At 48.4% G+C, this 26,341-nt stretch overlaps 3 protein-coding genes across 10 annotated transcripts in view; all 3 read right to left on the bottom strand.

Annotated features, from left to right (window-relative positions):
• Positions 1–1,368: 1,368 nt before the first annotated feature.
• MRM1 (mitochondrial rRNA methyltransferase 1) lies at positions 1,369–5,286 on the bottom strand. The gene is made up of 5 exons (XM_032428754.1): positions 4,568–5,286; positions 4,280–4,373; positions 2,479–2,611; positions 2,258–2,377; positions 1,369–2,042 (listed from the first exon to the last, which is right to left on the bottom strand). Exons 1-5 carry the CDS (start codon positions 5,128–5,130, stop codon positions 1,870–1,872), a joined length of 1,083 nt encoding a protein of 360 aa, XP_032284645.1. The 5' UTR covers positions 5,131–5,286; the 3' UTR covers positions 1,369–1,869.
• An 816-nt stretch (positions 5,287–6,102) lies between these two features.
• On the bottom strand, positions 6,103–14,010 carry DHRS11 (dehydrogenase/reductase 11). Of its 4 annotated transcripts, XM_032428789.1 has the most exons (7): positions 13,675–14,010; positions 10,857–11,066; positions 8,367–8,461; positions 7,826–7,955; positions 7,125–7,217; positions 6,857–6,922; positions 6,103–6,732 (listed from the first exon to the last, which is right to left on the bottom strand). In XM_032428789.1, the coding sequence occupies exons 1-7, from the start codon at positions 13,954–13,956 to the stop codon at positions 6,691–6,693; spliced, it is 918 nt and encodes a 305-aa protein (XP_032284680.1). In that variant the 5' UTR covers positions 13,957–14,010; the 3' UTR covers positions 6,103–6,690. The 4 variants fall into 4 exon arrangements, with proteins under 4 accessions (XP_032284680.1, XP_032284679.1, XP_032284683.1 ...); XM_032428788.1 differs by having other exon boundaries at positions 6,103–6,922; XM_032428792.1 differs by lacking the exon at positions 7,125–7,217.
• A 1,995-nt stretch (positions 14,011–16,005) lies between these two features.
• Positions 16,006–26,341, bottom strand: part of GGNBP2 (gametogenetin binding protein 2) — a 31,293-nt gene continuing 20,957 nt past the window's right edge. For 3 of the 5 annotated variants that reach the window (XM_032428627.1, XM_032428631.1, XM_032428628.1), the window contains 8 exons: positions 24,423–24,632; positions 23,181–23,355; positions 21,787–21,981; positions 19,820–19,967; positions 18,875–19,000; positions 18,646–18,794; positions 17,679–17,927; positions 16,006–16,641 (listed from right to left, as the gene is read on the bottom strand). In XM_032428627.1, the coding sequence (XP_032284518.1) occupies positions 16,438–16,641; positions 17,679–17,927; positions 18,646–18,794; positions 18,875–19,000; positions 19,820–19,967; positions 21,787–21,981; positions 23,181–23,355; positions 24,423–24,632 (1,456 nt within the window). In that variant the 3' untranslated portion in view covers positions 16,006–16,437. The remainder of the gene's footprint in view (positions 16,642–17,678; positions 17,928–18,645; positions 18,795–18,874; positions 19,001–19,819; positions 19,968–21,786; positions 21,982–23,180; positions 23,356–24,422; positions 24,633–26,341) is intronic. The other 2 variants (XM_032428630.1, XM_032428632.1) reach the window with 1 other exon arrangement.

The following is a 26,341-nucleotide window of genomic DNA, read 5'->3' as shown; positions in this document are numbered from 1 at the left end:
TTCACGAAAGGATTTCTTCCTCTTCTTTATCTTTTTTTCAAGACTTTTAAAATTTATTTGACAGAGAGACACAGCGAGAGAGGGAACACAAGCAGGGGGAGTGGGAGAAGGAGAAGCAGGCTTCCCGCCGAGTAGGGAGCCCGATGCGGGGCTCGATCCCAGGACCCTGGGATCATGACCTGAGCCGAAGGCAGACGCTTAACGACTGAGCCACCCAGGCGCCCCTCTTCCTCTTTCTTGAGAGGAAAAACTTTGACTTTAGAGCAATCTTAGGCCCTTTTAATGTCTTTCTAAACTGGCATCAAATTCCAAGATAAATTCATTCCAAAGAGAAAAGGGTGCTACGATTTACTGAGCACCACTGTGTGGGGGGCGCTGAGCTCACGTTGCCCTCTCTGTCCTCCCACAACTCGGGAAGGTAGGGTGATCCCCCTTCATGGACGAGGAGACTGAGGTTCAGGTGGGAAAGGAACTTGCCCAAGGTCACACAGCAATCGGGACTTGAACTTGGGCTGCTGTTCTCCAGACCCAGGCTCCAGAGCAGTGGTTCTCAACTAGGGGCAATTGTGTCCTCCGGAGGGGACATGTGGCAATGTCTGGAGACACGTTTGGTTGTCACAACAGGGTGCAGGGCGTGCTACTGGCATCCAGTGGGGGACAGCCATCACAACGAATGTCAAGACTGCCAAGGTCCAGAAGCCCTGCTCCAGTGGTTCTCAGCCGGGGCTACACAGCAGACCCATTTGGGGGCTTTAACAATCCCAATACCCAGGCTGCCCCCTGACCATTTACATCAGGTTCTCTAGGGGTAGTCCCCCAGTGTCGATTGTTTTTGAAAGCTTGCCAGATGGTTCCAACGTGCAGCCAAGACTGCTCTAAACCACTTATACTGGGGGCTTCTGCTCCACTTGTGGGACCCCGTGGGAGGAGGACCAAACGCATCTGGGTTGTATAATCGACAGCAACCCTGTGCTCACTACTACACAGAACCAAAGGTCAGGTTCTGTGGTTCATGGGTTCCTTTCTCAGAGTCGCTGGTGAGGGGTTCTGGAGGGCCAGTGAGGTGAGAGGCGTTTGCTAATCTTCCCCTTGCCTCTCTGGGGGCCACCGCCAAGCAGCTCCCCAGGTGGCTGTCAAAGCTGCCAGGAGAGACTGTAGATCAAAGAGCGAGGCTGCCACCTAGTGGAGGAATAGGACAGAACAGCCCAGGGGATTTTTTTTTATTTTATTGTCATGTTAATCACCATACATTACACCATTAGTTTTTGATGTAGTGTTCCATGACTCATTGTTTGCGTATAACACCCAGTGCTCCATGCAATACGTGCCCTCCTTAATACCCATCACCAGGCTAACCCATCCTCCCACCCTCCTCCCCTCTAGAACCCTCAGTTGGCCCAGGAGATTTTATTTGATCCTCACAAAGAGCCCTGGGAGGCAGGCATGGAAGGATGAAGCCATGGGCTCAAGGACCCCACTGGGGCTGGGTTTAGCCTGGATTTGTACCTGTCTCGTCCACAAGAGGAACCCAGGCCTCCCTCTACATTCTCACACTGGTTCAAGAGGAGCAGGACACCTGGACTGGGCTGCCCGATTCCCTTCTGATGTCTTGATTTCCAGGCAGGGCCCTGGAGGAGAGACCCTCTATCCCAGCCCAGCACATCCTGGAGATGAACAAGCCACCACCCCCAACCCCAAGGCCAAAATCAAAACAGGAAACAACTTCCCTCTGGTCTCTACTGCAGAGCTCCCTGCCCCCGAAGACAGTGGTTAGTAAACAAGGGCCTGGGTGCACACTCGGGCAAGAGACTCCAGCACATTCGAGCGTGTGGGTATGTGTGCCCTCCAGCACACACAACTCAGTCCAAGTCAGCTCCCATTCTGCCTCTCTTGTTCTGATCCTGAGGCCAGTCCTGGGTGCTGCGCCACTCCAGGCCCTTCTGATGTGGCTGAGGGTTCTCCGGGGTCTTGGAGAAGGTGCTCTCTCTTCCCCTCCGCAGGGAAACCCTTCCTCTGGCTGCAAATGGAGTGAAGAAGAATTCCTGCGCCGACAGACAAAAGGACAAGGGGAAGGGAGAGGATGGAGAGGAGGAAGGACCACATCCCAGCACTCCCTCGTTTCATCCTCAAAAGAATGCACTTTCCCCATTTGGCACATACAGTGACAGAGACAGAGAGAGACAGAGCAACTTGTTTAAGGAGAAGGAGCCGTGCGTGTGCGATCACAGGGCAGGAGGCTGGGCAACAGCAGACTCACCTGCAGCCACGGAGACATTCAAGGACCCCAGTCCAGGAGGCAGCCGCCGGCCGGGCAGGACGGTAAGGGCCAGTTGGCAGGAGGCTTGCACAGCCGGGGACAGGCCCGAGCCCTCGTTACCTGCAGGGCACGGATGCACAGGGGTAAGGAGGCCGCAGCAGGATGCGCAGGCGCTTGGGACATGCACATCTGAATGCGGAAAAGTGGGGACATCTACCTACCCAGCACGAGGAGAGTAGGCCGGTCCCAGAGGAAATCCAAGCAGCTAGTGGTGGGGATCCCAGAGGAGGGGGACATCTCAGGCCCTGGGCAGCCCACCGTGCCAGCCACGAGCCAGCCCTCCCGGGCTTTGGCCTGACAAGAAGAAATCACGTTCTAGCTCCCCAAACCTTCATCAGAGCCCCAGGTGAGGAGCTGGACTTGCCCATATAGTCAATCCCTCGCTGATCCACTCAATTCAGTCAACAGTTATTAAGCCCCTAGAATGGACAGGCTCTGTTCTAGGCTCTGGGGACAGGGCAGGGAACAAAACAGGACAAAATCACAGCCACCCAGAGGAAGGGTGATTGGGGTGGGCCTCCCTGAGGTGACACTGGAGGGCAGAGCTGAAGGGGATGAAGAGTACCATGTAGACATCTGGGGGAAGAATAATCTAGGCAGAGATGAGTAAATGCAAAGGCTGAGAGGCTGGTGCTTATAGGACATGTGTGAGGAACAGCAGACTGGCAAGGTGGTGGCCCGTGCGGAGGGAGCCGTTGGGACAGGAGAGGGAAACAAAGTGGCCACCTAAGGCAGGACCTCAAAGGCCACTGGAAGGACTTTGGCTTTTACTCTGGGAGAGCTGTAAAGGCTCTGAAAGGTTTTGAGCAGAGAAGTAAGATGGTCTGACATGCTTCAACAGAATCACTCTGCCGGCTGTGCTGAGAGCCAATAGCAGCAGGAGACTGGTGAGGATGTTTCCACAATAAGGCAGGCAAGAGAGGATGGTGGCCTGCACCACGGTGGGAGCTGTAGAGATGGTGAGGATTGGTTTGAATACAAAAATAACTTCAAGGGAAAACCGAAAGGATCTGCAGGTAGGTGGGCCACGGGGTGTGAGAGCAGGAAGAAGAATCAAGGCCACCACAGCTTCGGGCCCAAACAAGGCAATGCAGTCACCCTCGACTGACCTGGGCAAGTCTACAGAAGGAAGCGCTCAGCTTTGGAAAGGACAAGTTTGAAATGCCCCTCAGATCACAAAGGCAGCTGGTGAATCTGGGGCTCATGAGTAAGATCCAGGCTAGGATACGCATTTGGGAGACATCCAAGTATAGATGGTGTTTAAAGCCTTGAGACCGGATGAAACTAAGAAACGAACAGAGATCCAAGGACTGGGCCTGGAAGCCCTGAGGGGGCGGCTGGTCAGGGGAGCAGCCAAATGCAAGGCAAGACTGCCCCCCTGTGTCCAGCAAGAGAAGCACAGCTGAAGGCCAAAACCTGGACCAGTAGAGGGGTTTCTTAGGTTTATCCCTTCCTGGATATCAAAGTTGTTTCTTGGTGGTGGTGGTGGTGGTGGTGGTGGTGGTGGCGGTTTGTTTGAGTTTTTGTTTTTTGTGGGGGTGGGAGGAGGGGAAAGGCAGAGATTAGTCTGTCCTTGTTCAAAGAGCCTTTGCAGCTGCGCCTCTCCTCAGCAAATGCATGATTCCTGCCACCCAGCTTCTCCCAGCTGAACAAAAAGCATTTACTGACAACCTACTGAGAAGGCAGTGAAGCTCGCAGGTGCACTAGCCTCCAGGGCAAAGAGATATGCCAGGGGAAGGAGTGAGGTAAAGGGAATGAAGCTACGAAGTCTCTAACTTCAGATCCTGCTCTACGTATGGTTTCAAAAATTCCAGGATCCTTCCCAAAGCGATTTAGAAGGACGTAGGGAAGGATGCCAACATCCTCCCCTTTCTCCATCAGCTGCTGGATGAGTGCCCTTGGAGAGACTGAGCTTGGCTCATTGCTGCTCCTTTACCCACCGCCCCCCCTGCGTGCCATTACCTGTAGAAAGCCGGCCAGGTCATCAGTGGAGAACACGTCCATCACCTCCAGAGCCCCCGCGCTGGCCTTGCTGACTACCGGAGTGAGTGGGCAGCTGCAAATTTCCCCATGCCCCGCATTAAGCTGGGTAATCTCAAACCCAGTGCCCTGCCCTCCGCCTGGGCCCCCAAGGGTTAAGGTGAGAATTCTGGCGATGGGGAGGCCTGGCTGAGGGATCAAGGATGAAGGTGCTTAGAAACTCGGCTGCGCCCCGAACTGGGGCACATGGGGACTAAGGGACGTCCGTGCCTGTGTCTCCCGCTGGTGATGACTTTATCCACTCCAAGAAAGTGAGCAGAACGCAGCACGGCCCCAAGATTCCGGGGATCCTGGAGCCTCTCGAGGACGAGCCACAGCTGCTGGGGGTCGTCGCCTGGCCTCGCCTCCCCGACCTCGGTGCAAGGCCGAGGCTTCAGCGGGCTCACCTCCATGCAGACGCCCTGGTGGACCTGAAAGCGGCACAGGGCGTCCAGTTTCTGCCGTCTGGGCCGCAGGACGGGGATGTCCCGCGCCTCTGCCACCCGGAGCAGCTCGGCCCTCTCCCCCTGCAACCCGGACCTGCCGGCCTGGAGCAGGAGCCTGGCCACGCGGCGACGGGCGGCCCGCAGGGCCAGGAGACAAGGGGACAGGCCAAACAGAAGCTCCAGTCCCCCCGCAGAGCGCGGGGTCGGCGCCAGGTCGTCCAGCAGCAGGCGGCTCAGCTCCTCCCCGCCTGGCCGCTCCCCACGCCGCGCCGCTCGGGAGAAATGACGCGCGGGGAGGCGACCCGAGCAACGCCAGGTCGCGCCCCCGACGGCCAAGAGCAGTGCCATGGTCAATGCCCCTGCAGCGTCATCTGGAGCGCTATCTCCCGCCGGGGCCGGCTCCCGGCTCCCCAACACGGGTGAAGAGGACGAACGGCCTGGACTGCCCGGCAGAGACTACCCAGAACCAGGGAGCCGAACCACAGCGGCCCCGCCCCGCCTCCCACGTGGGCTACCCCGCTTCCGGGTCCAGGCGGCCCGCCCCCTGCCCGCCGACGCACTGCGCATGCCCTCCCGCCGGGCCGTGCCCACAGCGCCTCCTGCAGGGCTGGCTGAATGGCCGCCTTCTCTGTACCCGCCGCCGGCCGAGCCACCCCTACCAGCGACTTCGTTCTGCGCCCTTCCAGGTCCCAAGAGGTCCCAGGAGGCTGGAGGGCCACACTCACCCCAGGCACCAGCAAAGGCCACTTTAAGCGCAGGTGTTCAACCAGATCAACCGTGGTGACTCCCTCCCCCCATCCAGCTCACCACCCGGTGCTGGTGATTTTCCTTAGAAACTTCTGCATCCAGCCCCTCCTCTGCACCTCCACTGCCTTGTCAAACCCTCGGCATCAGTCAGCAGGACCCCAGCAGTAACTTCCTATCCCGTGGCGGCTGATTCTCTAAGTGACAGCTCTGTGCCTGTCCTGCGCCTGCTGACAAGCCAACTGATGCCCTCGGCCCACAGGTAATGGGCAGTCTCCTGGCTCAGCACTCAGACCTCCGGTGATCCAGGCAGGAAGGAACTTCCTTTCCAGCCCCGCACAGCCCCGCACTATGTTCCGTGCTGTTCCCACACCACTGCCTGCTCAGCCAGCCTCCCACCCTCGTCTCCACTGTTGTCCTCTTTCCTGGCTGGCAAACTACGACCCATTTTCAAGACCCAACCCAAACCCACATCTGCTACCTAAGGTCATCCACACTCCAGGAGTGATGCCCCAAATCCACCCACAACCGCCCCTGATCACGGAAAAGGAGGAAGAACTGAAAGACACTCCTGAAGTTGTTGCAATTTTTCTTTTTTAATTATCACAGTGAAATCCACTTGGGAGGCAGGCCCTGGTATTCAGCTGCCATAGTCAGTGGAGTGATGACCCCCGTGGGAGCCGAGAAGCCAAGACTGGGCTGGAGAACTGGGATGGGGGAAGTGAAGGGGCGATGGGGCAGTAGGGCAGGGAGAGGAGGAAGCCTGGAGCCTTGGATTACCATTCAGATGGAAGGTGAGGGCTTCTCTCTGCCACCTCCTTCCTGAGGGACAGGGGGAGCCCCCCTTTTGGCCACAGTCCCTTCCCCAGGTCAAAAGGAAGAGACGGAAGAGAGCAAACAAAGGCCAAGGAGCCTAAGAAGGGGACCGAGAATGAGTTAACAGGTAAAATAATCAGGGACACCACCTCCTCTTCCCAGCCCACTGTTCCTATTTGTGATGGAAACGATTTGATAAGATATAAAAACTTCAAACAAATTTTTTAGCCCCTGGTGGGGTGGGGAGAGGAAGCGGAATCCAGGAGTCCAGAAATCAACACCTAAAATCCAGAGGCAGGAGCCAAGCCGCGAGGGGCGGGGAGGGAAGGCCAAGCTCCCCACAGGAAACTAGATCACCTGCTCCGTGGGCCTCATCTGGATATCTCCAATCTGCTGGAAGGCACAAGGCTTGAGGCGGCCAGGACGTTCTCCCCACCCCCTAAGGCCTCCCTGCTGTCCTCCTCTGAGGATGGCTGGCCTCCTCCAGGGGGTGGGCAGTCAAGGCCAGACTCACCTGGACGTGTGGAGGGGTGCTGAGGACATAGATGACAGCCTCGGCCACATCCTCGGGCTTGAGACACTGGAGAGCACCGGAGGAAAGGGGGTGAGGTGAGGGCAGAATGGACCTCCCACCTCTAATGTCCTCTCTAGCATCTTCATCCCCACCCCAGCCCTCCAGGAGGGGCGACAGGCTGGCTAGAAGGGTGTAGTCCAAAGGCCAGGGTTCCCTCTGCCTTTACGTGGAGGGTGAGTGGCTCAGCCGTCCCAGAGGGAGGCCCCACCTTTATGCATTCATAGGTGGCAGCTGCCTTCTCAGGGTCCTTGTCGTGGAGTTTGAAGGCGAATTGTGTCTCCACCACTTCTGGAGAGATGCACTGGACCAACAGAGACGGCCTGCTCAGGGGCCGAGCCAAGCCCCACCTCCACCCCAATCAGAGGCCAGGCTTTGGGGAGGGCAGGATGGAGACGGCGGGGCCCCCTGCTTCCCGGTGATGGTTGCCCCATGTCCAGCAATCACCCCGTCCTCCCAAAGCTGCGATGATCGCAGTGACACCCACCACCTACAGAGCCCTTCTCAGGTAAGGGTTTTACGACAGTGTCCCTTAAAACGTCATAGCCAGGTAGGGGTCACTGTCTCCATTTTATGAGTGAGAAGGCTGAGGCTTGGAGGGGCTGAGTGAGCTGCCCAGGGTCCTGCGGCCTTCCAGGAAAGAGCCCAGAGTCCGGGTTTCCAGCCAGGCTTTCCCACACCCCTTGCTTTCCCTCAGTCTCACCCACTGTGTTCCCTTTCCCATCAGCCCCCTCCCCCCTCACAGGCAAGGACTGGGCAGGGTCATGCAAGCAGCGGCAGAGCCCAGGGGCCCTGTGCCCTCAAGCTCCCAGCAGCACACCGTGACCAGTGTGCGTGGGGGGTGGGGAGGGCCTGTGCCCACCCCGCCCCCCACCCCCCGCCCCCGGCCCCAGGACCAGGCCGCACCCTCACCGTGGCTCGGATGTGGGTCTGGGCCTCCCGAAGCTCTTGCCTCAGTCCCTCTGTCAGTGCGGTGACAGCATACTTGGTAGCACTATAGAAATGGATCACGGAGTGGGGTGACACTTGGTGACCAGACATGCTGGGTGGAGGGAGAGAAGGGGAAAGAAGAGAGTGAAGCTGCTGAGAGCAGCCGTGTCCCCTGCTGTACCAGTCAGCCCTGCCACCCGGGTGCCCCACGGAAGCCTGCTCAGCGGGACCTCTGGAGGCCATCCTGGGGGCCCACTAAGGTAGCTTCTGTGATTCAAGCAGCTCGTGCAAGCCCTGCGCCCCCTGCAAGTCCAACTAGGGCCTGGCACTTGATATGCCCTATTCTTTCCCTCACCCATAACTGGGCCATTTGGCTGCTAACCAGGTATTAAATCCCTACTTTACCACCAATGAAATGGACCTCCAAAGAGGTCAAATGAGCTGCAACAGATCACTCAGCGTGGCCACCCAGCTTGGTGGGTGAGTGGTGGTCTGAGCTTTAGCCCTTGGCCACCTGCCTCACCTGTTGATGTTAATGATATGCCCGTCATCCACCTTGCGTTCCTTCATGGACCGGTAGGCCTCCCGCGTGCAGATGCTGAGGGCCAGCACGTTCACCTGCAGGCCGGGGAGGGCAATGGGGTGTCTCCAGCTTGGGCCCATCTGAGCAGGTAACAGAGCCACAGAGCAGCCCCCGCCCAGGGGGGGTGGCATTCCAAAACAGTGTCCAGGTCCTATCAGAGACTACCAATGGCTCCAGGGCACCTTGCCTCCCCCGAAAGCCACCAGCCCCAGCTGACAGTAGTGGTAGGTAGCTCCTCTCCCCGGGTGAACCCCCTCCTCCCCCAGTTTCTGTAAACAGGAACGGAAAACCCCCAAACCTATCCATGTCCACGGAACCTCCCTGTCTTGGCTGTCTCCTCGGCAAACAATAGAACGTCTGCCTTAGAGAACCATCTCCTTTTCGTCCCCAAACACCCTACTCTTCTCTGGGTCAGCGTCCCTGGCCCTGCTCTCTCTAAAAAGCCTAAAATCCTTCCTAAGATGGCTTTAAAAATCTCTCTCCTCAAGCACAGACCTTAGCCTCTCCCCACCCTACCGAGTACTCTCTGCTGCCTTCCCGTCCCCTCCTCAGCAACTATAAGCAGAGAAGACCTGACCTTCCTTCCTTCCGTGCCTTCCTTTACCCTCTGTTCCATCTACAAGACTAGGCACAGAGACTTTTTAGGGGGTGGGGTAACTGGTCACAGGATGGCAGGGGAGCTCCCAAGCACATGGGGGCTTTCTGTCTTCCTTGGCTTCTGCCAGAGGTGACCCCAAATCCCCACCCTCCAGGGAACAAAGGCCTGAAGAAGTATCTCAGCTCTAAAGCTACCGCCGAGCCCCACCCCTCCCCCATGAGGACAAGCAGAGACAAAGCTTTCAGCAGGTCCTCCTGTCTCTCCTCCCGAGAAGAAACAAGACCAGCCAGTACATTCGATGTTTCTCTTTATCAGGTGTCGGAGCCAGGCATCGGTCCAGAACACTCTCGGCGTGAACCTGCCTCAGCATTCATGGGCTTTCAGCCCTGTTTCTGGTCCTCTTAGTGAAAGGGTCTTAAGGATTCGATATAAGTCCCTCATTTTACAGATGTGGAAGTTGCGGTCCAGGTTTGGTGACCCACTTACTGCAGGTGAGGACCACAACTCAGATCTCCCAGAAGGCTCTCTGAGCACAGGGTAGTGCCTCATTTTCAGGCTCACTGTTTCAACGTTCATTGTTCATTCGCAGGCCCAAGCACTTTTTGGTGCTAAATCAATTGCAGGAAAAGATGCATCCCCATGCACACACTGCTTTCAACTTCTCAGGATACTTTTATACCCTAATATTGCCCCATAATATAGTCTACAGGTTGAAAACAAGGCTGTGTTTGGTCCATACAAAATTTTAAAACACTTTCAATTCATTCCCAACATGTACTGGAAGGTTTCATTCACTCAAAAAATATCTATTGAGTATCTACTGGATATCTATTATGGGCTGAGGCTATACAACAGAGAATAAACCAGACAAAAATCCTTGCCCTAGGGCGCCTGGGTGGCTCAGTCGGTTAGGCGTCTGCCTTCGGCTCAGGTCATGATCCCAGGGTCCTGGGATCGAGCCCCGCATCAGGCTCCCTGCTCAGCAGGAAGTCTGCTTCTCCGTCTCCCTCTGCCCCTCCCCTCTGCTCGTCCTCTCACTCACTTTCTCCATCTCTGTCAAATGAATAAATAAAAAATCTTTATTAAAAAAAATCCTTCCCCTTGTGGAGCTGAGGTTTTGGTAAATGGGAGGGGTAGGATGTCATAGAAAAACCCAGGCTCTCCACTCCTCTCAAAGAAACTGTAAGATCTGGCCACACTGGACCCACACTGCCCTACCGCAGCGATGCGGGACATCAGCAGCCACCCTTATACTTGGCCGTGTGCTCCCCCATTTACTGCACACTCCACCTGACCCACCTCACTCACTGAGGTATTGACCTGGCCCCAGGGGACCCTGGGCCCTAGATATTTTTGGTATAGGTGTGTTCACCCCAATTAAATGTGACAAGACTGCAGCTCACAGAGGGTAACCACCTGCCTGAAGCCACGTGACTGGCAGGGCTGGGTCAGAACCTCATCTCCTGTGTCTTGGTTCCTTTGCTTCCTGTAAGACCATGTTCCCAAGCACTCAGTATGGTGCCGACATGCAGGGCATTCAATAAACAGTTCTCTTCCCTACCAGTCTTTCTTCCAATAGAAGGAAATCAGCCTGGACTTTAGAAAACTGCCCCTTTAAGGGGCTCAAAGGAAAGGAGAACAAAAGATATGGCCATTCATCCACTCACTATGCCTTTGGTAGGGAAAGAAGCAAGGGGAGAGTCAAGGTGCCCCAGGTAGGAACCCAAAGCTCCCTCTTGCTAGATGTCCGACCCCGAGCAGCCCTCTGGTTCACAAAGCCCTGGCTCCCCTGCTCTCCCCCCAGCCCCAGCCTCCGGGCCTGCAGCCCTTACACTGAACATGTCCTTCCAGCCGCTGGTGCTGCCTGAGAGCAGGGTGTCAGGCCGGGCCAAGCCAGCGTTGTTGATGCAGATGTCCACACCGCCATGCTGAGATCGGACGGCCGAGAACATGGAGAGGATATCCTCCTCGCTGGACAGGTCACATCTGTGGGGGATCAAAGTCCCGGGGTAGCCTGCACTCTTACATTCGGCAGCCAGCTCCTATGAAACCCAACAGGGGGCTAACTGGGGTGAGCTGCTCGTGCCCACACCTTCCCGCCCAAGACAACCTTCCTCCGCTGTCACCACGCACAGAACTCGCTCCTTTGGCGGCCACCTTCCAGCCACATAGATGTTGGGACTACTGGTCCTCTTTGGTCAAAGTCCAGGGGATTAAGAGCACCCCCTGAGTGAGGGGGGCCCAGGGGAGTTGAGATCATCAATGGAGGAATCCCCTGATAAACTCGAGTCTTCAGTTCAGAAAAGGGAGAGGGGAGCCAGGAGTCCTAGGCATAGCGTGACCTCTCTTTCTTCTGCCTCTCCTCCAACGGGAACCCCTCCTCTGCTCACAGGTAAGCTGTACTTCTCACCCCACCCCATGCTTCTTCCACCAGTGCCATGAGTCACTAAGCTGGTTACTCCGGGATTCTCTCCTTTCCCGTTCCCTCCTCCAGTCCCTCCCAGAGGGCCTAGATCTGAACTGTCACCGTCCCTCCACAGAGTGCAGCCGGGTGGCTTTCGAGTTGGGCCCAACTGCCAGTCTCCCCTCGCCCTACCTCTAGGAAAGGTGAGGAAGTCAGGACAGATTCTTTCCGTCTGTCCCACAGTGTACCCTCCTTTACCCCAAAATTTCTGGGGATATGATGAGGCAAGTCAGGTGGCAGGTGACCCTGGGCAGCCCCAGCGTATCAACAGGGACCTCAGCACACTGAGGGCCCTGAGACAGAAAGACTGGAGGAAGCAGAGCCACTGGGAGGTGGCTGTGAGGTACGTGGAGATTCAGAAGCAGGAAGAAACCAAGCTGTGTGGCCTTGAAGGCCAGTGACTGGGCACCTGAGCCTTGGGAAGGTGACCATACATGTGTGGGAGGGAGAGAGTTGGGGGGTAGGAGGCGCCCTAGAGGAAGGCCAGCTTGGCCAGCTGCCCTGGCCTCGAACCCTTTCCTCCCCAAATCGAGATGGGAATAAAGGGCTGGATCAGGTGACCTAGAGATTCTTTTCTGCCTTAACTCTCCAAGAGTTCAAAAGGTATGGTCCTCTGGAACTTAGAAGGCCCCGCTGACCCCCTTTCACCTACTCACAACCACCTCAGGAGATAGGGCTTCTCTCTGTCGGAGGCCAGAACTCAAACTCTGCTTTAGTATCAATAAGAGCAAACTAAGGAAGCCTGGGATTCTCCCTTCCACCTCCAGACTCAAATCCCTGCAGGAAAGCCAGATTGCAGGGCCGGGGGACATATTGCTCCCTGTCACTGCTTTCTCATTGTCCCACCTGTCCTCATTTATCCTAGAAATGACCCGAAACCATGTCTGTCCCCTCACAGCACAGGCATTTATCTCATTAAAGGAATCACCCTGGGGCTGGGTGAGCAGCCTGATGATCCCCTTGGAGCTCAGGGACCCCTCTCCTGGCTAGTTTGGGGTGGGGGAGGAAAGAGAAGGCAACAGTGGCTTTAGAATGAAGGAATCCAGCGGTGTAAGTCCTGGTCTGATCATCTAGGCTCCAAGGCTGGGGCTGGGCCCAGAGCTCCTCGGATTAGGAGAAAGGGAGGGGTAGAGGAGGGCAGTGGTATAGCTGGGTGACCTTGGGACTATCTAGGCAGCTATAAAGTGTACCTTTGGTCAGCAGCAGGGGAGGGGACAGCCCTCCTTCCGGTACACCTTCTCCCTCTGTCCCCACCCAAGGCCTCCTTATGCAGGGACTTTGAGCAATGGTGAAAATAATGCCCTGTTGCTAAGCACTGGCCCAAACCCCAAGAGTGATTCCTGCCAGGAGCAAATCCAAAGATGACCTATGATGGAAATTTCTCGTCTTCTTCCCTCCTCTTACAACATGGCCAACTTCATTTCATTTTTCTCTGAGCTCTTAGTGCTCATATCTCGGGGCTCCCAACCCCAGGTTAAGAGAAAAACCAGGAGTTCCAGTTCCACACTGCTTTGTCCCCTCAGGGCTCACATATTCTGCACCTTATTTCACCTACTCAGTCCCACCTAGGACAGTGAAATTGGAGAAAGGTCTATCTGTAAATATCCCCCTGGGTAGGGGTTAACCCTCAAATTTGGGGGTGAGGAAGGAGAGGGCGAGTCTCTTTTGAGAAGCTTCATTCCCACCCCAAAACCACTCTCAGTCCTGGGTAAAAAAATCATCATGATTAAAACCTCTAGCTCCTGTTCATCTGACTGGCCAGCCACTTTGCTCTGCTTTGTGGGCGAGGTCTGGGGACTAGAGGAAACAATCCAGTAGCCAATTAGGCCCTGAGGCCAGAAAGCTTTCTTTCCTTCTCCCTGGCTTCCCCTTTCCTCAGACTACCTGGGCAGGCAGATAGGCAGGGAGAAAGATGCCAAGGAATCAGAGATTTGGTACACTGGAGTAGAGTCCTGTCAGGAGTAGGTAGGGCTCCTTCAAAGACGGAACTTTATAAAAGGGAAGGGAGAGGCCTGTCCTACTAGGTATCCAAGCCTCCCACTCTGATCCCGTTGCAAATGGCCTTGGGGTGGCAGGCAAGGGAGGACAGGGTCGCAGCCTGGCTCAGGTCACCACTCCCCGCCCCAGACCCTACCCCGGCGGAAACGACGCCTCCCAGAACGACCTTCTCCCCGGCGGGGACTTACCTCGATGTTGCCCACGGTGCGGGCACAACCCACTACCTTCAGTCCCTGCTGGACCAGGGCCCGGGCCACAGCCGCGCCGATGCCCCCCGAAGCTCCTGTCACCAATGCCAGCCGGTCCCGCCACCGCTCCATGCCGGCCCTGGCGGTGGTCCCGAGCCGCCCGCCCACCTCGCTCCGGGAGCCGGACATTTGGATCGCGGAGCTCCGCCCAGGGTCGCAGGGGCTCAGCCGCTGCAGCCGCCAATCTGCCCCGCTCCGAGCCGCGCCTGAACCCGCCTCCATTCTGCCGGGCCCCGGGCGGGGGCTCCACCCTCCGCACCCCCGCCACCCGCCCCATCCAGCCGGAGGACGGCCCCGGCCTGGCCGCCCCGCCCCGTGACGCGCCCCTTCCGGCCCCGCCCCAAGCCTGGCGGGAGGTGGGAAAACAGGCTTCCCGCGGCGCCCGCCAGCGTGGGAGGGTCCCGGGAGCTGCTTCCCATCGGGGCGGGGAAACCGATGTTTAGCGGGGGCTTGCTCCAGCCCCGAGGCTGCACGTACCCCGGCTCCGTGTTCAGTCTCCCTTCCCAGTTCCTGAGCCCTAAGGTCAGGAAGAGAAATTACGGGCACTTAAGGTGACTCCCGCACCCCCAGTGGCTGGGAAGGGTTCAGCCCAGAAAAGGCTGTGTCTCAGCTATCACCGCCCAGTTCCCTTGAGAGACTCTCAACCCTACCTGATCCCTCGGTGTTACCAGAATGAGAACTCAAAAATGGAAATATTCCCAAGTACACATTTATTGGCCTACTGTCTCCAACTGTCCTAGACCCTCCCACTCCCAATGAGACAAATGTATCACTATGTATGCCCAAGATTAAAGCAATAGCTAGTATTTATTGAGCCCTTACTGTATAATGGGCACTTTTAAGCACTTTAAATATATTAATATGCACAGCAGCCCTTTGAGATATTACTTATTAGCCTTCATTGTATAAAGGACTATACGAGACAGAAAGGGGTGAAGCACGGTCTGGACTTCACACTGTCCAGTCTTAGGCCAGGGGATGTGCTCCGAAACTGCCTTCTCTCCATTCTCCCCTTTGTCTCTTCTTGGGTTATTGGTTTTGCTCAGAGGAGAGTTCACTTTGCTCTCTGACCTCTCAGGATGTTCCATCAAAGCTCTGGAAACTGCCTTCCTTTCCTCTGCATTCTTAATATAGCCATCCTTCCAAAGAAAAAACACCTCTGCCTAAGGAATCCCTCCCCTGCAAGCAATGGTATAAGCAGTAAATGCGCTTGTTTATTCATTCACCAAGTACTTATGTGTTTCGCCCAAGGATGAAGATTAAAATAAAATAAGACCAGCCCTTACTTTCAGGGATAAGAGAGAACTTGACAGCAAAGATGGTGAAGTGAGGTTTGGGCTCAGAGCCCAGGGCTGTGGGGATCCTTAGTCATTTTTCCTGGATTCCAGAATGAAAGTGAACAAAGGTCAGAGAGACTCATTTTACTTCTGCCCCATCACTATAAAACACTTAGATTTGAAAAATGAGGGGGTATATCAAAGAAATGCCACCATCTATAAAAATTAAATCTAAGCTTCTGCTGTTACCCACCTGAAATCTGATTAAATAGTAGAGAGCCCATAAAATTCACTCCATCCCCACTGCACAGAGGTATTGACTGTCCCACTCTTTGCCTGCTGCCCACCAAGTATTAGCAACATGCAGACACAAAGCTCTAAGCACATGTGTTTACTACTGACTCAACCTTTTAAATGGCAGCCAAATGCTAGTCCTGGGGGAATCCCTCTCCTTCAGTACTCACAGACAGCTTATGGAAGCAGTAAATTGTAATGCCATAGTGACTTTATTGTTGGAAACCAGATAAGGAGCATGCACTTACAGACTGCAATGTGGTTAGCTCTGGGTGCAGCCTTCTAGTCCCAGGTCTACATGCTAGAGTAATTCCTTCTCAGGCAACCCTTGATGGAAATTCTGCCAAGTTCTGTTTTCATTCTTCTAGTTCAATTATGAATCTCTGAATTTAAGGTGCTTTATGTTAGTTATCAGGGAATTTTTAGTAATAGCAATTAACAATGTCATGAGAAAGATGCTACCTAGCCAGTATTTAAAGGTATTGCAGCACATTTATTCTTTCAAAACAAAAGACTGGAAACTGCTTTTCTTGGCTGTCAATTCCGGTGAAGGGAAGAATTTTGTCCTCAACAATCTATAACTCTATCCTCATTTGCACTTCATCCTGACATCATCACTGGCCAAGTACCGAGTTCAAAAGTGGCAAATATTAAAATACTGCCACACATTAAGTAGAAACATGTACACCAATTTTTACTATGCATATTAATAAATATTCTTTATTTTAAATTTTGCACATTGCGCTTTAACATTACATCCAAACATTTCGCAAGTGGATGTCTACTTTGTAAAACCATATATTCAGCTCATTGTCATTTCTGTACAGAAGTATAAGTACAACATTACTTTTTGCCACTAAGTTGCTTTAGTAAGTCTCACAGGAAGAGAAACATTTAATGAAGAGAGATGGCTTAAATCATATGGCAGGCCTGCGCAGCCACGCAACTAAAGACACAAGCCTGAAGAAAGAACAAACTAATGAGGTTACCTCCACCGTCTCCCAAAACAAGAAAGAATCACATTGATTTAAGGTAAAATTTTGCCATAAGTCACTAAATTAAGAGTTTTTGAAAGAGAAGGCGCAGTAGTCATCTTGAGTGTTTCATTGAAAGACAGAGCTATTTTATTTATTTAATTTGCTCCAGCCGTTGTCAACCAGCCACTACAAATGGGCCTCTTGTGATCATTTAAGCGGCAGTATTTATTAAATTTCTCCTTCAGATGCTGTCGGTATTGTTCTCTATTGCTGTAGAAAGACTGGTTATTAGCCATAAATGACTGTATTTCATCTTGTGAGATAAAGATTTCCTCATCTGAAGTACATTCAGACTCATCCTGCAAATTAAAGCAGTAGTTAAGATTATGACTTAAATTAAGAATGCGAAATACTATACCGATGGAGGACAGCTAAAAATTAAGGCAGTCTAGCCCTTTAATTGCAATTTAGTCACATAAGTCTTTGGACTGTTTACAGAACAAGCATCATGTCATTAAAGTACTAAGTAAGAATAAAATCCAACTCAACTCGGTTTGAAACTCTGGATCTATAATTTGTCCTAGAAGACCTATGAGCCTGACAGACTATCAACATGCCTTTGCCTTAAAAAATGACTAATTAGAGATGATACAACTAGTTCCTAAATTTTAAATAACCAGACTGATCTGGTTTTTAATCAGCTGGTCCTATGTTGAAACTTTTACCTCTACAAAGTAAGTAAAATAGAACCTTTTTAAAACTTATGAAACTTAACCACCATGTTAAAAAGAAAAAACTATTCTAAAGGAGTTGGTTCCATTAGGAGTCAAACTACTATAGAGAAGATATACCACCCTTCTCTTTTCTGCCCCTCCTCCAAGCTGCACACAAATATGTACTGGGTTGCTTGGAATTAGGCATAATTGATCTGAAGTATCAAGACTTGGAGTCAATATAAAAGATTTTCCAAGTTCACTTATGCTTTTATCTTACATGAACTGAAAGGAAGTAACCGAGAAGAATGGACTCTAGTTCAGATTCTACATATTTTCCTGGTCTGGAAGGCTGGCCACTATAAAGTGCCACTCAGAAAGGCAGTTTGCTTACAAATAACCCTCTTCAAGGAGGCAGACTCCCGGACATAATGCTAACTCTATTCCCCTCTCCCAACTATTCTCTCCTACCTTGGAGACAAAGGAGGACAAGGAAATGTGCTCTAGAGCAGTTGCATAAGCCATGAGGGGAAGAACAGAACTGAAGTCATCAAAAATAATGAAAGACTGCCCTTAATTTCTTAAAAGCCTCCCCAGTCCCACCTTTAAATTCTCAAATATTGTCCCCTCCCACATCTACCCCAAGAGCAATCAGTTATTCACAATAAGATATCCTCACTTACAAGGAGTTCAACTAAGCTCTTGGCACCTTTTCCGGAATCAGGACCAAATGACGGTTCTGTAGATTCTGCAAACTGTGGTACGTTTTTCCTGTGCTCAAACCAAGGCAGTGGCTGCCCACCCTTCTCAGAACTGCAACAGCTTTCAGGATGTGCATCTTTGGTCTTGTCGCGGTGAAACACTGTGTGCACGGTATTTCCTGAGGTCTCTCGATTACCTGGATCTGTAATACAGCTTCCAAGCTTTTGGATCTGAAAGCACAGCAAAGGATGTCCCAGATAAAAAGGCAGGAAATAATAGCAATTACTCTTTAAAGAAAGGAAAAAAAAAGGTCTGTTAACTAAGAGTGTGTTAACTTCTTAGAAGGAATGTTGCGTAACAGCAGTGCCAGCATTTAGCAGGTGCTGAGAACATACCAGATGCTATGCTAACCCATCAATATCATCTCATTTCATCTTCGCAGAACTTAATCTGATAGGGACTATTCTCTCCTCAAAGATGGGACAACTAGTATCAAGCAAACTGCTCAAGACTACATAGCTAATTCATTTAAAAGTATGACAAAAATGGGGCGCCTGGGTGACTCTTTCGGTTAAGCGTCTGCCTGCAGCTCAGGTCATCGTCCCAGGGTCCTGGGATCAGGCCCCACATCGAGCTCCCTGCTTGGTGGGGAGCCTGCTTCTCCCTCTGCCCCTCACTCGTGCTCTTGCTCTCTCTCAAATGAATAAAATCTTAAAAAATGTATTATGAAAAGAATGAATTGGATTTATGACTCACATGGACTGCTGGTCAAATGACCACATCAGACACACATGCATACAAACCTCACAAGACAAGCAACCAATAGGAACTGCATTCGAAAGGTACTCATTCTCAAATAATAATAAATACTAGCAACTAAGCTGCTACTCCAAGGAAAATAGGTTGCTCTCCCCTCAACAGCAAAAGTTTAAGAATTATAACACTTACATGTTCATCACATTTTAACATCTTGCTTTTCTTTTTCTTCTTTTTATTTTTTCCTTTGGTGTTGTTCTCTTCAGAATTTGCCCAACATTCAACACAACTATCACCATCATCCTCTTTGTCTTCACAGTGATGAACACAGGAGTCATCACCTGCAGAAATCAATAATCTCATTTATGTGCTTAAATCAGCCGTGTAGCAGAAGTAATTGGGAAGCTTAATCTGAACCTACCGTGTTCATCGTGATTACAAATGCCTTCAGTGCAGGCAACATCCGAACCCTCCCGAGAACCTGTTTCACTCCCTTCCATGCTAGATGAATATCCACAATCACTACCATTACAGTGTGGTGATAAGCCTGAGAATAAATCAGTTGAGAGTTACAATTAAGATACCAATAAATATATTACACAAAGAGTGAACCAACTGGAGACTACAGAAAAATTTCAAAACTGATGGCTTACTGAAAATAGAAAGTAAATTAAATAATGAAAACATGATTATGGGCTTACGGTGTTTTGTTTTCATCAGATTAATAACTGACTGAGCTACCCAGGTGCCCCAAGAAAAAGGAAATATTAAGTGTCTAAGTTATAAGATCTCTAAAACCTCTATTTATTTTTTAATTTTTTCAAGTTTTGTTTTTTTTTTAAGTAATCTCTATCCCCAATGTGGAACTTGAACTCACAACCCTGAGACCAAGAGTTGAACGTTCTACCGCCTGAGCCAGCCAGGTGCCCCCAAAAACCTCTTACATCTAAAAAAAAAAAAAAAAAAAAAAAAGAAAGAAAGAATGAATATGGGGGGTGGGGGTGGCTGGGTGGCTCAGTCGGTTGAGCATCAAGCACTCTTGATCTCAGCTCAGGACTCGATCTCAGGGTCGTGAGTTCAAGCCCCATGTTGGAGCTCCACGCCCAGCATGAAGCCTACATAAAAAAGAAAAAAGAGGGGCACCTGGCTGGCGCAGTCAGTTAAGCATCAGACTCTTGGTTTTAGCTCAGGTCATGATCTCAGAGTCGTGGGATCAAGTCCCACGTCAGGCTCCACGCTCAGTGCAGAGTCTGCTGGATACTCTCTCCCTCTCTCTCTCTGCCCCTCCCGCTCGTGCTCTCTCTAAAATAAATAAATCAATCTTAAAAAAAAAGAAAAAAGAAAAAAGATAACTGTATTTGGTTACCTTTCTTTATTTTAGGGGACCCCAAGAGATTGCCGCTGCTAGGACAGGTACAGGACGTATTTTCGTTGGTAACAATGACTTCTACACAACCATTACCATCTTCAGTGCTGCCACAGGCTTTGCAGCTGTTTTCTATGAAGTCTGTTTCCTTTAAGGACCAATTTTAAGGGATAGTAAAAAGTCTTACCTTCATAATGGATACATTTTAATTTCCTTAACATCAATTAGGAGCTAAGAGGTTAACAACTGAAAAAATTATTCTCATGAAAAAATCACTAACCCACTGATCAAGACTATGAAACAACTAAAAGCAAGGTTAAGAGTTAACGGTATCAGGAAAATCCAGGAGAGTAGTTCTCAAAGTGTAGACTGCTGATTCCTAGGTCAAAACTATTTTTCAGAATACTAAGATGCGAATCGCCTTTTTCACTGTACTGACACTTACACTGACAATACAAAAGCAACGGTGGGGAAAAGTTGCTGGTACTTAGCACAAGTCAAAGCAGTGGCAATCCAAGTGTACTAACAGTCACTATATTCTTTACTTGTCAAGCACTCTTAGAAATCAATAAGTAGATACTCCACTTATGAATTTCTTTGGTGAAGATAATAAAAATATTTTTATTAAGTATCAACTCACGAGTAGATGCCTTTTTAATAGTCTATGTGACAAACAGGAAGTACGCTTAAAGCACTTTTGTTGCATACCAAAGTACAACGGTTGTCTCAAGGAAGAGCACTTGAGCAACTGTTTGAGTTTATAAACTGAACTAGGTGTTTTTTTATCCTGGAACATTAATTTTACTTGAAAGCATGAGAGACAAACCGTGGTTATTCAGACTCAGACACTTAAAAGACATTTTCTCAAAAATGAAGTCAGCCCATCACCTCAAGGAAAACAATGGACAGTATTTGTTGTCAGTGATAAAATTCAAACTTTAAATCACAATCAGAATTTTGAAAACTTGTATACACAAGCACAATGAGCTTGAAGTTTCCCAATACTTAAAGACCTTCCTGATGAGATCAGTAGTGGTTTTAACATGATTATGTGATATTATGTAATGAAATGTCAGTATCTGGCAAGATCTGCGTAACTCAGTAAACCTGTATCTTTCAAATGACCAATGCATGATGTTACAGAATCATGCATGAATAAAAGATCTATTCAAAGTGCAAGACTGAATAATGGATTTTAATTTAACTGAGTTATGAAAAGGTCATTGACAGGTGCCAGGTTCCACATCATAACTAATCTTTAAGAAACTACCACTTGTTAAGTTGTAATGCCAAAGAAGAATAGCCACAACTATCTAAAAAAGTTTATATTAAAATATTCCTCCCTTTTCTGTGTGAGGCCAGACTTTCCTCATATGCTTCAACCAAGCAACATATGGAAACAGACTAAATGAAGCAGATATGAGAATCCATCTAATTCCTTTTAAACCAAATATTAAAAAGATCTGCAAAAATATAAAATAATGCCACTCTTCTCACTTCTTTTTTTTGGGGGGGGGTGACATTTTTCAAAAAATGTTATTCATGGTAACGTATAATATGGCTTATATTATTTTTTAAAAACTAATAATTTTAAATTTATCCACTTTAATTTCTAATACAGTAAATTTTAATAAGTATAATCCATATAACAAAAAGCACATTGGGCACTGTAATTTTTAAGAATGCAAAGGGATCCTGAGACCAAAAAGAACTGCTCTAGGTCATGCATGGAGTTAACTTTCTACGGATTTGATCTAACAACATGCTAAGATCAGGTAAAAAGATAACTACTGAACATTATAAAACGAATACATGACATTAAAAATTTTGGCTTTTACCAATTATAGTAGGAAAAAAGCCAATACACAAGCTGCAGCTCCTCACATTCTGGAAAAGCATAGTAAAAATGCCAAAATCTAGCAAAAAGCAATACTACATAATTATGAGTCAAAATTAAGGAATATTACCTTCTCCTGGCTTACTTCCTTTTCATCTGCTGCTTGTAAGGGAGTAGGAATATCACATACACATTTATTTTTTCGTCTATTCTTCCGTTTTTGGCGTTTCTTTTCTTGCTTGAGTTCTCTTACTCGTTCCTCCTCTGAAAATTCTTCACAAAGTTGTTCTAATCGGCTAATACCCTGTACTTTTTCCACAGTCATCTATTATAAAAACAAAGTTGAGAATGAATATTGGTCAAAACTTCCTCTATTTTCCATGGAAATTCTCATTTGCTAATTTTATTTTATTTTTTTAAGTAGGCTCCATGCCCAGCGTGGAGCCCAACTCGGGGCTTGAACTCGCGACCCCGACAGATCAAGACCTGAGCTGAAATCAAGAGTCAGACCTTTAACCGACTGAGCCACCCAGGTGCCCCTCACTTGCTAATTTCCGCCCCCTCACTTGCTAATTTTAAATGATACCACACACAGGTAATTCATGTTGCAATTCTACAGGGCATCCCCATAAAGAATCTTCAATTTTAATACTTTAAATGACGACAGCTTAAAATCCACAGCAAGTGAATATACCACTAATCCCTACAGGAAAGCCAGACTTATACACACTCCTATTCCAAACCAGCAATATTCTAGTTTCAAATTTCAAAATTTTTAATGCAGCGAGTAAACATTCTTTTCTTCACACAATGAGAAGACTATTTAACCTGATTAGATGATCTAGTTTCTGAAGTCACAAACATACAGAGAGAAAAGAAACAGAAATGTGTTCAGCAAGAACTAGTACAAATCTCCTCAGACTCCCCAGAACAATGTTTAAGCTCATGGATGGGCTTCTGAAAAAAGGGTTTATAGCTTTCATACTATTCTCAAAAGGGATCTGTGACCCAGTTAAAGGGTTACGACCATGCCCTAGAATGTAACAAAATGTTCACTAGCCAATTATTTTATGTGCTGAGAGTAGAACCAAAAAAAAAAAAAAAAAAAAAAAGTCACCAAATCATAAGCACTAAACCCAATACAGCAATATAAAGAGGCTACTGGACATCAGCAGGCAAGCTGAGACTCATTAAAGGTTTCTAATTTTATTGCTTATTTTGGGGCTGCTTTTAACTTTTCATTAGATATATATGATAGCAACATCTTGCTAAATAATCAACTTCAGTTTTCTACTCTGAGAAAGTCTAAAAACAAAGTTGGCAGAATAAGAGGATTAAAAAACTAAGAAAAACCCACAAACAACTTCTAGATTCCAATTCTCCTTCCCGAACCTCTCCAAATCCATGACACTATCAGTGGATCACAGGCCTCTGAGGCAAAATCAGACTGGTGGCTTATATTAACATTCAGTCTAATAATGTGACTAAGCAATCTTAGACACTGAAGCAGCCCACTGTTCCTACCTCAAAACTCTTTCGTAAAGCATCAACACCAAGATAGAAAAGCATCTGCCATGTTTGCTCCTCTGCTCGTAGTTTTTGCCAGATTCGATGCAGTCTTTCATAAAGATGAATTCCCAAGCAGGTCAGAACTTCCTCTTGAGCTATATCTATTGTCTTAGCATGCCTTTCTCTTCGCCTGTAAAGGAGAATAAATCACACATAATTCCTAATACCCTTTACTGAAACAGTAAAAGACAGATAAGACTTCTCTAAGTTCAGGTTTTAAACACAATTTGCATATCTAATAACAAGCCAGTTATACATTCAAATTGAATATACACATAAACATACAAGCACACATGTATATAACCAATAAGAAATACACATGCAGGCAGAACTCAGTCCTAATATTGCTAAAAATAAGATAATTCAGGAACTGGCCCTGAAGAGATGGTTTTTTGGGCACAGAGAAGTCATATATGTGTCCAGCTCAGAGGTAGGCATGACAGCTCCTTTCACCTATTATAACAAACACCTACTCGTTTCTTTCCTTTTTTTTTTTTTTTTTTTTTGAGGGGGAATGGAGAAATGCCAACGTGATTCAATCATGGACAAAAGCCCTCCAGGCTAGTCTTCAGTAGAAGTGTTCACAGAATTTCAGTGATAAGTCTTCACGTTCTAAATGCCTAGCAGAAAGTAGGCACTCAAATGAGAGCTGATACACAAAACACAAAGAAAAATGGGTTCAATTTATTCTAGAACAACTTTCTCTGAATTTTATTTTCATAATAAAGCCAGAGATAAAATTTTAGGTTCTTATGCAATTCAATAATAATATATACAGTTCATGAATTACAGTCAATAAAGTATTTAACCCCCTGCTGCAAAGACCTTCCTTCCTATGCAAAAACCATCATTATGAACAAAATTTAAACATGGAAATGCATGGATGGAGGGGGGAAAATCCCTTCTAATCATTTTCAAATGAAAATGATAATCTATAATAATGAAAGCCAAAAAAAAGCCTGTCTACTTCAAGCAACAAGGAGCAGAGGACTGAAATGAACACCACACAACACTTTCTCCCTACCTATTTTTACTCAGTCAGTTAAGAAATGCATACTTTAAAGAAAGCAAAATCTTTACAGGCACACTTTAATTGATACATATATCATATGTACTGAGGCAAAAGGTGATGGAAATAAACTTTCAGTAATAAAATGAAGCAAAGCGCTAGATAGCCCATTCTAGCAAATTACATACTCATACCCTCCTGCGAACTCTGGCTCAGCACGACCCAAGAGATGTGCAATGAAGTCTGTTTCACAGCAAACGTGTATGTGCCGCTCGTGTGGACAGCACCGCAAACCTTCATAAAGTGCAGCACAGTAGCCCTTTTCTTTGCTGCAATCAAGTTCACCAATAAGGATATTGTATGCTCGGAGGACTTTATTTTTGCAATCAGTGCAAAACCTGTTGAAAAGAAAAACTTCAAAATTAAGAACTTGCTGCATAATTATTTCATGAAACTAACAGTGTACTAGACAATGACACTCCCCTACCATATGGAGTATTAAAAAAAATCCTCCAAACACATATTTAAAACATACACATGTAAGAGAAATACAAATTTAGGGATTAGAGTATAGCTAGATCTCCATTTGCAAATGATTCTTAAACGAGAAAGATATGTGGACCTAAAAGAATGAGATGGATATATACCTGCTCATTCATAAAATGTATGTCCAGAAAATAGTTGCCAAGGACTAGAGTATCTCCACCTCAAGAGCTATTTGTACAAGTCGGAAATAAAACAAGAGGCCACAAACCAGTGACTCAAAGAATCCCTCTCCTTTTAGCCTCTGAAAATAGCTATCTTCAATCAGTAAACCTTGAGTCCAAATTTTGCTACAACATTTTAACACCTCACTAGGTAATGGGGCAAGAAGAACAGGAAAGTCGCACATGTAGTTTTAGTTTACTAATAACTTCCAAAAAATTTTCTTCTTAAAAAAAATGCATGTTTCTCAATACACTATCATAATATTGACAATATATACATAGAAATGTAGTCTAAATTTCAGCGGCAAAAGTAGAAGAGAAAAAAAAGTGTAGAAGAGAGTGTGAATGTAGAGGATGATGACATTTTCTTTTAGAAACCAAACATTATTCAATCAGAAAAAAAAATAGAGCCTTGTTTCTTTAGCTTTGATTTCCTGAAACAAGAAACAACTTGGTCTGATAAAAATGCTAGGCTCATAAAATTAATAACTGCATCTCTGAGAAGATGAGCTGTGGTGGAATGAGGAAATTTCAATCTCTTTAGTTTAAATTCATCTCTCTAGGTGACCTCTTCTATTCCAATGGCTTCAGCCAACATGTGTACTTCTCACCTCTACAGCTCTTGTTCAAGTCTTCTGCCTTTGCCTGAGGGCTAAACCCATACTGAAAAATAGGGGACATCACAGATGTACAATAGGCAACATGTTAAACTTCCTCTCCAAAACCAAGGGCAACATGAATGTTCCCTTACAAACCTGTTAAGAACACCACCATTCATACAGTCACCCAGGAAGAAAACCTCAGTTAACTCCCAACTTCTTCTTAGATCCTCTTTTAGGCGTGGAGCCAACTGGTATCAGTTATTTCTTACATCTCTTATAGGTCTTCTTTCCAATTCCCCCTGCCTAGGCAATTTACCCTGCTCCTGTACACATACCATACAGACAATGGACTACTGTGAACATAGCAGATGTGTCCCTACTTCAAAGTCTTGTTTCTTCTGCTTCCTCCCCACCCCTTTCCAGATCCTGCTCCATTTGCCTAAATCATGTCCATCTTAAAGACGCATTCTGCAATTCCTGTAACTAGGATTCAGCCTTCCCGTGTTCCTATATTTGCAATTTACACTTCCTACTGCATTTACCCTTATACTGCCACACATTAGTTTGATGCACACATCTAAGTATGTTTCTTTTTCTTTTTTTTTTTTTTTAAGATTTTATTTATTTATTTGACAGAGAGAGACATAGCGAGAGAGGGAACACAAGCAGGGGGAATGGGAGAGGGAGAAGCAGGCTTCCCGTGGAGCAGGGAGCCCGATGCGGGGCTCGATCCCAGGACCCTGGGATCATGACCTGAGCCGAAGGCAGACGCTTAACGACTGAGCCACCCAGGCGCCC

Source organism: Phoca vitulina, unplaced genomic scaffold, assembly GCF_004348235.1.
Source record: "Phoca vitulina isolate PV1807 unplaced genomic scaffold, GSC_HSeal_1.0 scaffold40, whole genome shotgun sequence".
In the NCBI taxonomy this organism is placed as follows: domain Eukaryota; kingdom Metazoa; phylum Chordata; class Mammalia; order Carnivora; family Phocidae; genus Phoca; species Phoca vitulina.
This window is presented reverse-complemented; position numbering and strand designations above follow the sequence as displayed.

Bases quoted from the DNA above. Each gene is read 5' to 3' on its own strand.
- MRM1 (XM_032428754.1), bottom strand. From the start codon at position 5,130: ATGGCACTGCTCTTGGCCGTCGGGGGCGCGACCTGGCGTTGCTCGGGT. The intron at 4,374-4,567 runs GCACGGACGTCC...GGAAATTTGCAG, and splicing joins ATCACCAGCGGGAGACACAG to CTGCCCACTCACTCCGGTAG. The intron at 2,612-4,279 runs GTAATGGCACGC...TCTTCTTGTCAG, and splicing joins ACCTGGCCGGCTTTCTACAG to GCCAAAGCCCGGGAGGGCTG.
- DHRS11 (XM_032428788.1), bottom strand. From the start codon at position 13,956: ATGGAGGCGGGTTCAGGCGCGGCTCGGAGCGGGGCAGATTGGCGGCTG. The intron at 7,956-8,366 runs GTGAGGCAGGTG...CCCTCCACCCAG, and splicing joins CATATCATTAACATCAACAG to CATGTCTGGTCACCAAGTGT. The intron at 6,923-7,124 runs GTGGGGCCTCCC...GGTGCTCTCCAG, and splicing joins CCACCTATGAATGCATAAAG to TGTCTCAAGCCCGAGGATGT.